The sequence below is a fragment of the Oncorhynchus mykiss genome, chromosome 4 (genome assembly GCF_057628025.1).
Source record: "Oncorhynchus mykiss isolate SJ-2025 chromosome 4, ASM5762802v1, whole genome shotgun sequence".
Lineage (NCBI taxonomy): Eukaryota > Metazoa > Chordata > Actinopteri > Salmoniformes > Salmonidae > Oncorhynchus > Oncorhynchus mykiss.
The window spans coordinates 58,686,442-58,698,022 of record NC_143025.1 but is presented as its reverse complement, the minus strand read 5'-3'; the positions used below and the strand labels follow the sequence as shown (position 1 = coordinate 58,698,022).

The following is an 11,581-nucleotide window of genomic DNA, read 5'->3' as shown; positions in this document are numbered from 1 at the left end:
CTGTAATTGCTGATGCTCAAAAATACTCAACTAGTCTAAAGAAGGCAATTTCTGTTGCTTTCTTAATCAGAATAACAGTTTTCAGCTGTGTTAACATAAATGCAGAAGGGTTTGGTTGCTGATAATGGGCCTCTGTACGCCTATGTAGATATTCTATTAAAAATCTGCCATTTCCAGCTACAATAGTCATTTACAACATTAACAATGTCTACACCCTATTTCTGATCAATTTGATGTTATTTAAAAAAAAAGCCTTTTTTCAAAAACAAGGACCTTTCTAAGTGACCCCAAACTTTTGAACGGTAGAATGTGTGTGTGTGTGTGTGTGTGTGTGTGTATATATATTCCTTACTTAGATTTACATTTATTTTGGGTATATGTTGTGAAACTGTTAGATATGATTTGTTAGATATTACCGCACTGTCGGAGCTAGAAGCACAAGCATTTCACTACACCCACAATAACATCTGCTGAACACTTGTATGTGACCAATACATTTGATTTGATTAGTGATGCAGCTAGTACTGAGATGCAGTGCCTTAGACTGCTGCGCCACTCGGGAGCCCTTTCTGCCTATTCTCAATATCTCAAGTATTGCCTTTATTGGTTAAAATTATGTTTGGTGTTTGGGGTTTCTTGTGCTGTGTGACACGTTCCTCACCATATTTACCTTTCACTGCATTTCTCCTCCCCCCTCTGTGTTTGGTGTTTTTGTATCAATTAGTTCAGTCTGACTGTTGCACTGACTTAAATTTGTGCGGTCATCATCATCTCCTATTTCATTACATATGGGTGACGACCCAACGGATTGGTCAATTCAACCTATTCCTCAATCTGACTAACAAAAATGAGGCTAAACTTGAGGCTGAGGCTGATTAACAAAACCTCTATTCTTGTCCCACATATTCCTAAGATTTTTGACACTATGTTTATTAGTGACAATTGTTTTTCCAATTGGCCTTTGCAAGGTTTTGGCAACTTCCTCACAAAATTGGAAACCACATTTTTCATTATGCTGCATAGTGGAATGTATTGCCATTGAAATATGATGACAATCCCAAAATGCATTTATGTCCCCCCCCACCACAAAATTTGAGTCTTAAGTTTCTGATCATTCACAACATCCGTGCCACCCCCATACAATTTATGCTTCAGATTTGGTGGTTCAACAGCCTTAATTTAATTTATCATCCGTTGTGTAAAATTATTCTGATTTATGCATTTATCAGTACTGTCAATTCCACAGTTAACCCTCATCACCCCAGACAACAGCGTCACTATCAGTACAGTCAACTCCTACTTTAGCACTAGGTCCACCCTTACCAGTTCTTCCACCAACACCAGACCTCTGCAGCGTGCTCCCTTCCCTAATTTATTATATTTTATTCCAGTATATTGTTGTTAAATCATTATTATATAGGTTAGGTCTATGGATAGTACAGCCTATAATTGTCTGTGAAACAGGTAGGCCTACCTCTTATTTATTAAATAGGCTCGAACACAAAGCCCTCTTGTTATAAAGTCAAATTAAAATGAAGACCCTAGTGAGTAATCCCAACCCCACTTCATTTCAGCATTTAGAATAGTTTTTTCAATGTAAGCCAATATGTAATTTATAGGCCTATAGCGCAGGGCTAGGCAACCATGGTCCTGGAGTGCCCCAGACACTTCATGTTTTTGATTTACCAACCTGGAACAGCGGGTGTGTTGAATTTAGGCAATCATTGAACTGATCAATTAGCTCAGTTGGTCAGATGTGGTGCCTAGTTGGAACAAAATCCTGTAGTTCTTCCTGCACTCCAGGAACAGAGTTGCCTATCCCAGCTACAGAGCCCCAAAGTGGCGATGTCATAATAACCAAACAGGGAAATGGTTCCAATCGTTTTTCCACCATTCATTTTTCCCCTTAAGGAATTTTAGAAACACTTAATAAGGGCTGTGTTTCGTGTCATGAATAAATATAGGTTAATGCCACTTTTCTACTATTACGTGGGCGACTTTTATTTTGAAAAACGACTTCCTTGACCCGGAAGTACTTTTTTTGTGTCGCTGATAAGACGCTGTTATCGTGCATGGTGTTTGGCGCAAATTCACACTTTTTGCTAAACAACCTACATCAAATATATGTGTTATATAAATAATCTAATATCAAGCATTACTAGCAGGCCAATGCTCTGGTTAAACCGGATGTCCTCAGATAACTCTGGGCCCAGTGTCCTCAGTCAAGTTTAGAGCCTACGTGCAATAACATGATTATCCGAAGGACACACAGCTGCCATCACACAAATATACTCCCCTGTAGACTACAAAGAACATCCTGCAACACTAACGAGCTTAGAGTGCCAAACTATCTCACTGACATTGACCCTTGCATGCACTCCTGCAAAGACAGGAAACACCTGAGCCTAAAGCAGACATTACCAGTCCCTAAATCCACGCTTCCTTGACACACATTCATTTCATGAGCACTGTACACTCACACTCTACCCCCCCCCCCCCCCCCCCCTACTGGTCGGGTGCCAAGAGCAAAGGACTTTGCTGTGCACCAATGGGGCTCCTGCTCTGGATAGAGCAGGCCCGCCTCAAACTCTTCAGGACCAGTCAGAAGACCTACCCGACGAGACTCCACCTACATTATTCTGTGTATACATTCTGCTGTAAACTCTGGCTCCTTCTGAGCCAAAGGAATAGGGTCCGTGCACGTTAAACTGCAGGACAAGATATCTTTTGACTCAATAAACTGCCTTTTTGCTATACTTGATTACACTCTGTCTAGCGTCCATGATTTGGTCTCACTCTCCTGTTTTACAACACTAACAAATGTTAAAGAAAATAGGTCGAACTTTGAACGGTGGGTCATGGATGATCTGGAGTCAGAACTGAGGGTGCCCGGTGAAGAACGGGGCGAAAATGAGTCTTCAGATGACGATGAATCAATCAACAGAAAACGAATCAAGAAGCCAAACCTTCCCCTGGCGCCTCCTTTATTTAAAGGTAATTTATAAAATGCAGGGTGTAGAAGAATATGTGAACCCTTGAGTAAGCTAAACCAGCTAGTTCAAGCTGCTGTTTACACAAAAGTATGTGGACACCCCTTCAAATTAGTAGATTTGGCTATTTCAGCCACACCATCACAGGTGTATAAAATCGAATACACAGCCATGCAATCTCCATAGAATCCCATTGGCAAAATATTGGTCTTACTGAAGAGCTCAGTGACTTTCAACGTGGCACCATCATAGGATGCCACCTTTCCAACAAGTCAGTTTGTCAAGTTTCTGCCCTGCTAGAGCTGTCAACTGTAAGTGCAGTTATTGTGAAGTGGAAACATCTTAGAGCAACAACAGCTCAGCTGTGAAGTGGTAGCCCATACGCTCACAGCCAACTGCCGAGTGCTGAGTCGCATAGCTCATAGAAATCATCCTCAGTTGCAACACTCACTACTGAGATCCAAACGGCCTCTGAAAGCAACTTCAGCACAAGAACTGTTCTTCGGGAGCGTCGGCTGGAGTAGTGTAAAGCTCGCTGTCATGGAACTCTGGAGCAGTGGAAAACATTTATCTGGAGTGATGAATCACGCTTTAACCATCTAGCAGTCCGACGAATGAATCTGGGTTTGGCGAATGCCAGAACACTACCTGCCCGAATGCATAGTGCCAACTGTAAAGTGTAGGAATAATGGTCTTGGGCTGTTTTTCATGCTTTGGGGTAGGCCCTGTAGTTCCAGTGAAGAGATCTTAGCGCTACAGCATACAATGACAATCTAGATGATTCTGTGCTTGCAACTTTGTGGCAACAGTTTTGGAGAAAGGCTCTTTCCTGTTTCAGCATGTCAATTCCCCTGTGCACAAAGTCCATACAGAAATGGTTTGTTGAGATCGATGTGGACTAACTTGACTGGCTAGCACAGAGCCCAGACCTCAACCCCCATTGAGATGAATTGGAACGCCGACTGCCAGCCAGGCCTAATCGCCCAACATCAGTGCCCGACCTCACGAATGCTCTTGTGGCTGAATGGAAGCAAGTCCCCGCAGCAAGGTTCCAACATTAAGTGGAAAGCCTTCCCTGAAGAGTGGAGGCTGTTATGTTTAGCAAAGGGGGGTTACAGCTCCATATTAATGCCTGTGATTTTGGAATGAGATGTTGGACGAGCAGCTGTCCACATACCTTTGGTCATGTAGTGTATGTTAATGCCCAATTTTTATCATTTTCATCTATACATAAGATGCTCTTATTAACCAGTGGCAATGTCTGTTGTTTCATTAGAGACACCCCGTGAGACTGGCTTTCACAAGACCACAAGGAACTGCCTCCAGCACATCAGGGAGGTCTTGCTGCACCATAGATGGCAGGATGCCGCAGAGTACATGGCCAGTTACTCACAGACACTGGAGGATACCACCGCAAACATGCCACAACTCTACGCTGAGGTAAGTCAATCGTTGCACTGACTGAAACTCTCACAAAGGGTAGCTGAGAAGTACTGTATAAATGCTAAGTTTGATTTCTTCAAACTTTGTCTTTCAGATCATTTGGAGGATAGGCACAGAGATACTACACCACCATCCCGACTCGACGCTGGAAGACTACAACAGTTTCTATGAGCGAGTGAAACACTCAGGAGTAAAGCATTACCTGAAGGTAGGTTCCATAATTGACCTCTTGATCTCTACACTATCAGCCCAACTAAAGGACCCTAAGTCAATAGGTGAAAAAATAAGTTAATATAGGGCAGTCAACATGTCCATACTTTTGTTATGAAGCAATTATGACACCTTCAAAAACAAACAAATAGATGGAATGTGTAAACAATGTGTTTGCAATGGAAGTGTATGCCAATGTGCATTTAAGAATTGGTTTGTCCTGAAGGTCTGTCTGGAGCACTCGTTCCATCTCCTGGTCAATGGGCAGTTTGAGGATGCCAAGATTCAGCTGTCCATCGCTGAGAGCTGGAGGTATGGCAAGCAGTCAGCCGGTCAGTCCCAGAGGATTAGGCAACGAAAACATGCGGTCTCTCCTTCACTGCAGCCGAGGTGAGTAAGACATTTAAACGTGTTAACCCTCGCAAGGCTGCAGGCCCAGACGGCATCCCCAGCCGCGCCCTCAGAGCATGCGCAGACCAGCTGGCCGGTGTGTTTACGAACATATTCAATCAATCCCTATACCAGTCTGCTGTTCCCACATGCTTCAAGAGGGCCACCATTGTTCCTGTTCCCAAGAAAGATAAGGTAACTGAGCTAAACGACTACCGCCCCGTAGCACTCACTTCCGTCATCATGAAGTGCTTTGAGAGACTAGTCAAGGACCATATCACCTCCACCCTACCTGACACCCTAGACCCACTCCAATTTGCTTACCGCCCAAATAGGTCCACAGACGATGCAATCTCAACCACACTGCACACTGCCCTAACCCATCTGGACAAGAGGAATACCTATGTGAGAATGCTGTTCATTGACTACAGCTCGGCATTCAACACCATAGTACCCTCCAAGCTCGTCATCAAGCTCGAGACCCTGGGTCTCGACCCCGCCCTGTGCAACTGGGTACTGGACTTCCTGACGGGCCGCCCCCAGGTGGTGAGGGTAGGCAACATCATCTCCTCCCCGCTGATCCTCAACACTGGGGCCCCACAAGGGTGCGTTCTGAGCCCTCTCCTGTACTCCCTGTTAACCCACGACTGCGTGGCCACGCACGCCTCCAACTCAATCATCAAGTTTGCGGACGACACAACAGTGGTAGGCTTGATTACCAACAACGACGAGACAGCCTACAGGGAGGAGGTGAGGGCCCTCGGAGTATGGTGTCAGGAAAATAACCTCACACTCAACGTCAACAAAACTAAGGAGATGATTGTGGACTTCAGGAAACAGCAGAGGGAACACCCCCCTATCCACATCGATGGAACAGTAGTGGAGAGGGTAGCAAGTTTTAAGTTCCTCGGCATACACATCACAGACAAACTGAATTGGTCCACCCACACAGACAGCATCGCGAAGAAGGCGCAGCAGGCCTCTTCAACCTCAGGAGGCTGAAGAAATTTGGCTTGTCACCAAAAGCACTCACAAACTTCTACAGATGCACAATCGAGAGCATCCTGGCGGGCTGTATCACCGCCTGGTACGGCAACTGCTCCGCCCTCAACCGTAAGGCTCTCCAGAGGGTAGTGAGGTCTGCACAACGCATCACCGGGGGCAAACTACCTGCCCTCCAGGACACCTACACCACCCGATGTTACAGGAAGGCCATAAAGATCATCAAGGACATCAACCACCCGAGCCACTGCCTGTTCACCCCGCTATCATCCAGAAGGCGAGGTCAGTACAGGTGCATCAAAGCTGGGACCGAGAGACTGAAAAACAGCTTCTATCTCAAGGCCATCAGACTGTTAAACAGCCACCACTAACATTGAGTGGCTGCTGCCAACACACTGACACTGACTCAACTCCAGCCACTTTAATAATGGGAATTGATGGGAAATGATGTAAATACTGTATATCACTAGCCACTTTAAACAATGCTACCTTATATAATGTTACTTACCCTACATTATTCATCTCATATGCATACGTATATACTGTACTCTATATCATCGACTGTATCCTCATGTAATACATGTATCACTAGCCACTTTAACTATGCCACTTTGTTTACATACTCATCTCATATGTATATACTGTACTCGATACCATCTACTGTATCTTGCCTATGCTACTCTGTACCATCACTCATTCATATATCCTTATGTACATATTCTTTATCCCCTTACACTGTGTATAAGACAGTAGTTTTGGAATTGTTAGTTAGATTACTTGTTGGTTATTACTGCATTGTCGGAACTAGAAGCACAAGCATTTCGCTACACTCGCATTAACATCTGCTAACCATGTGTATGTGACAAATAAAATTTGATTTGATTTGATCCGGGCCTATAGTGGCTTCCTGGATTACTTAATCTGGTGTGACAAGAAAGCCACTGCATCCAGCACAGGTAAGAGGACACCTGGCAACCCCCAAGTATCCATTTTTCATTGGTTTCAATGACATTGGGATAGTGGAAATCCTTAGGTTACCATCTACTGGCCAGATAATGTAACTGCGTCTTTAGGGACAATTCCAATACATTTCAAAAAGCATGGCCAAATAAAATGTAACCATAACCTGTGGTTGTGCTTTGGCTTAACATGGACTTTAACATATTTTAGATGAGTATGATGCAGCTGTCAACCAAGAAATGCATAGCTACTTCCGACAATCTTCTGTGAACCTGAAGGAGATCATGAAGCTTCCTGGCGTCTGGCATCCTTTTGTTCTGAGTTACATTGATGTAAGTACTGCTTCGTGTTCAGTAGGCATGAAACAAGAACAATTTCCAAACCAAACGGTAATATATTACCTGAATTTGTCCAGTAAAAATACTTGTTTTCATTTTTCAGTTTCAAAACGATTTACTACAATTTGCCCTACTTAACATGGCCCCTGGCATCCCCTTTTTCCATCATTGTTTTACTTTTCCATCATTGAACTACTTTCCCTTATCAGACTACCTATGATGATCTAATGTTTTGACTTGCGCGTGCCAATGGCAGATGCTGGAATTCTACAACGATCACGAGGGAGCTGTGAAGGTTCTAAATGACTATGCCTATGACGACAGTTTCCCACCCAACCCCAATGCCCATGCCCATGTCTACCTATACCGGTACATGAAGAAACAGAACCACCCACTGAAGAAACTTCTCAAAGTGCTGAAGGTAGTACTGAGGCCATTGCTGTTCTTAACAGGGGAATCTAGCTGAAATGTTGGGCACTATTATCATTATTAAAGGCCCAGTGCAGTAAAATATTTTCCTGTGTTTTATATACATTTCCACAGGTTTGAATAATACTGTGAAAATGTATAATGTCCTTTTGGTGTATGAGTTGGTTGAAGAGACGCCTGAAATGTCCGCCTGTTTTTGGTGGGGTGGAGTTTTGGTCTGCCTGGTGACATCACCAGGTGGTCAATTTGTTAATAGACCAATAAGAAAGAGTTCCAAACGTCTCTGCCAATAACAGCTAGTTTTCGGATTTCCCCTCCCCACAAAGACCTCTCCCAGACAGTACTAGCAAAATTCTTGCTTTAGAAATGGTTCTTTGCTAAGAAGCAATTTGTTTCTTTTTGACCATTTCATTTTAAAACAATCACAGTAAGGTGACATCTCTAGGCTACAGTTAGTCCTGTACTCTGCCCCTCAATAGCCTACTGGTACTGTACTGTTTAATGAGTCCATGTTTTCGATTACATTTGCCTTAGATCCTGCATACATTGGTCCCAAGTCATGAGTTGATGCCGGAATACTGTTCTCTTCTGGTACAGTCGGGTATGTGAATATAGAATAATAATAACAATATATTGATTTTGAGTGTCTTAAAGGGACAATGGGGTGTAAAATGAGGGGAAACTAGTCATTTTAAAGTCTATCTTGATGTTTTAGTCATTTTTCAATGTTTTCGTGTGTGTTTCTGTCCTCGGGGGCTTTTTTACACATTCAGATGAATGTGTTTGGTGGATGTGTTCTTCACATTGATGTTGGTCCTATGAAGGTGTTCATAGTAAAGGATGAGTTTTTTTCCCCAGAGAATGAGGGTGATCTTCAGAAGGCTCTAGGTGTGGTTCTGGATCTCCTGGACTACTCCAGTTGGAGGAGCAACTTGGATGTCTGGAACCATTTGATGAACATCATCAAGAGACTGAGGATGAAGTAAGGATGGCTGCATGAATCCACACTACTCTCTCTCAAAAGGAGGACATTGAAAATGCACTCCCTTTGAATAAATTAAATTCGGCATACATTGCTTGTCTCTTCTCATGGCAAATTGGCAAGTCCTTATGTCATGCTTCATTTGTGCCAATTCCACGGATTTATATTTTCCTTTAGAAAACAATGGCTGAAGATTTTTGCAGAGGAGATGGGGTACAGAAAGGACTGGTGGCTAGCAATACACTTCTCAACATTCCAGGCCAGGAAAGATTCGGCAGAGAATAGAGAGCTACTGGAAGTGAAGAGCTTTGTTGTTGGAGCCTTTTCTCCTCACTGTAAGTAAAGCTACACGGTAACACCTTTTATTTTCTTGAGTATTACTTTCTTTCAGTTGTGTGAAATTAAGATGTCCCCACTTATTATCAGTATTTGCAGCATTGGCACAATGCGGAAAAATATCCAATTAGTTTATGAATACACGTTTACTTCCTTGAACCACCATGCTTGGCTATCCTTAGGTCTAGTTTTTCCTGGTTCTGATAGTGGAAAAGTGGCAGTATGACATCTTATGTAGTCTAACCCATTGTTGTCTCTTTTGCCAGATGCCTCCATGTACTGCGGTGTTGGTAAGGCAGCCCGAAAAGGAGTAACTTCTGAGGCTCGAAAGGCTAAGAGGAATCCTAAACCGCTAAAAAATATAAGAAGGCTCAGGAGAGAAAGGGGACAGCAAAGCCAAGACTGACCTTGAGGAAGCTCCTGGAATGCCACCAGGCACAGTGGCGAGAACAAACATTTTGAAAATTTGTGAAGAGCTTCTACCATTGCCAAGATCGGCAGGCATGACCACCTCATACAGTCATCAGGTCAGACACTCTCCCCTTCCATGACCGGTGTCCCAACTTCATTATTTTTCTTGTCTAGAATGTTCTTGGTTATCTGCATACAGTAGTTGCAGCCACGATGACCATTCCCCACCTTCAAAAGGCAGGCCTCTCATTGCACTGCAATGTATAATGTGTCAAATTCTGTGATTGTCCACCAGGGAGCACTCAAGCTATGGCTACGTTTTTGAGTTGCTCTGCAGGCTGCTGCTCCGTCGTTTTTAAAAGAAGCTGAGGCAGAAATTGAAGCATGTGTTCACTGTGGTAGTTGGTCGGGAATAGGGAGGTTGGGTGTGCTGCAGTATTAAGTCTAGGAGGTAATAAGCTCTGAGGCAGGTGTGGCCTCAACTGAACTTCCGCTGATTCATGGAGAACCCGCCTCCACTCAGATCAGCAATACTAAACCCAGCTGGCCCAAATGCCACAACCTCAACTCTGTGATAGGACGGCCCTGGATGGCACATATTAACTACAGCGGTGACAACACACTATAATGCTGCTTCGTAACCAAGTGGGAGGTGGGAATTTACCAGTTGTGAAGTCGTAAATACCAGTTGGATGCATTCACGTGCTTTGAAAAGATCATTTGGCTAATGGCCAACAAGCTACCTAAACCATAAACTAAAAGCTATCATGCTGGTAAACAAATGAGTGTTAAAAAAACATATTAATAGATTGCTTTTTATAAATAATGATTTGTTGCATTTAATTGCAGAAAAATGCTGTTATCCAGGTCATTTCCTAAGTAGGTGAGGTCAGCATGTGGGAGAAGTGGGAGCTCAGGATGATGTATGAGTTTCCCACTAGTAATTACCAGTTGGAGGGCCTTTCAAATTGATTTTTCTCAGTTGTATATGGTAAATTCCCACTTGGTTACAAATGCATTTGACCCCTCTGGTGCCAATTAGCGATCACTTTTTTCTCTCTTCTCTGCATGACGCTCAATGGAAAAGAAGAGTTGAGATAGCAATTGGTACTGTATGTCAAACAACCAGCAGAAAAACAACCAGCCTCGTCTTTAGTCTTCCTCTGCCTTTCCCTTTGGGGATGAAAGAGGATCAACATGGTCATTGGTGCTCAAGTGGTGTATTGATGATGTCATATCCTGGTGCGAATTTCAAAATATCTCATTGTGCCCATTTGACACTGCCACAGTGAAAATATATAACTGCCCTGTTCATTTACTTACATCCTTATCACTGATCTAGCGTTATTTAATAGGTAAAAAGTAATATATTGGGATATTTGCTTTAATCTATCCTATCACATTATATGTGTGATTACTTCAAGGATGGGAGGAAGGATGCATTTTTTAGCATTCAAAAAGGATTCTGAGATGCTATGTCATCCTGTTATAAAGGGAGTTGAAAAGGATGCTGCATGTAACTGAAGTTGACTTTTACCTTTGTTTTGAATGCTGTTCCCATCAAGGCCACAATGGCTAACCACTATTTAAACATTGTCTCCATTTTATTAACATTTTGATATTTTTTTGTTGTAATGGCACTAACTGAATACACTTATGGTGCTTTCAAGACATCTGGGAACTCTGAAAAAAATTGGTCAAATCATGACGTCAGTGATCTTCGGCTCGGAAAGTCAGAGCTCTAGAAAGGTGCCAGAGTTCCCAACTTGGAAGTCCGAGTTGGATGACTTAAAAGATTTCTCCCAGTCAGAGCTTGTTTTTTTCAGAGTTCCCGGTTGTCTTGAACACACTGAAGTCGGAGATTTCTGAGTTCCCAGTTGTTTTGAACACGGCATTAAGAGACACTAATCAGTGCATATTATTGTGTGTGCTGTCCGACAGGGTTGACGATTGTCAATACAGTGTTCTGCTTTTGGTAACAGGTTGTGAGAAAATGAACATTTATCATTGGACTGACAATTTACACTACTTTCATTTTTAATAAACAAAATGCTGTTTGAATAGTGGTCCTTCTTTACACTTACTAAAGG

At 43.0% G+C, this 11,581-nt stretch overlaps 1 protein-coding gene across 1 annotated transcript; it reads left to right on the top strand.

Moving 5' to 3' along the window:
- The first annotated feature begins 2,834 nt into the window (after positions 1-2,834).
- Positions 2,835-11,552, top strand: LOC149984088 (TATA box-binding protein-associated factor RNA polymerase I subunit A-like). Its single transcript, XM_090232380.1, has 11 exons — positions 2,835-2,994; positions 4,267-4,430; positions 4,528-4,641; positions 4,870-4,995; positions 6,919-6,991; positions 7,206-7,327; positions 7,590-7,754; positions 8,297-8,363; positions 8,621-8,744; positions 8,922-9,079; positions 9,347-11,552. The coding sequence occupies exons 1-11, from the start codon at positions 2,859-2,861 to the stop codon at positions 9,484-9,486; spliced, it is 1,389 nt and encodes a 462-aa protein (XP_090088506.1). The 5' UTR covers positions 2,835-2,858; the 3' UTR covers positions 9,487-11,552.
- The last annotated feature ends 29 nt before the right edge of the window (positions 11,553-11,581 follow it).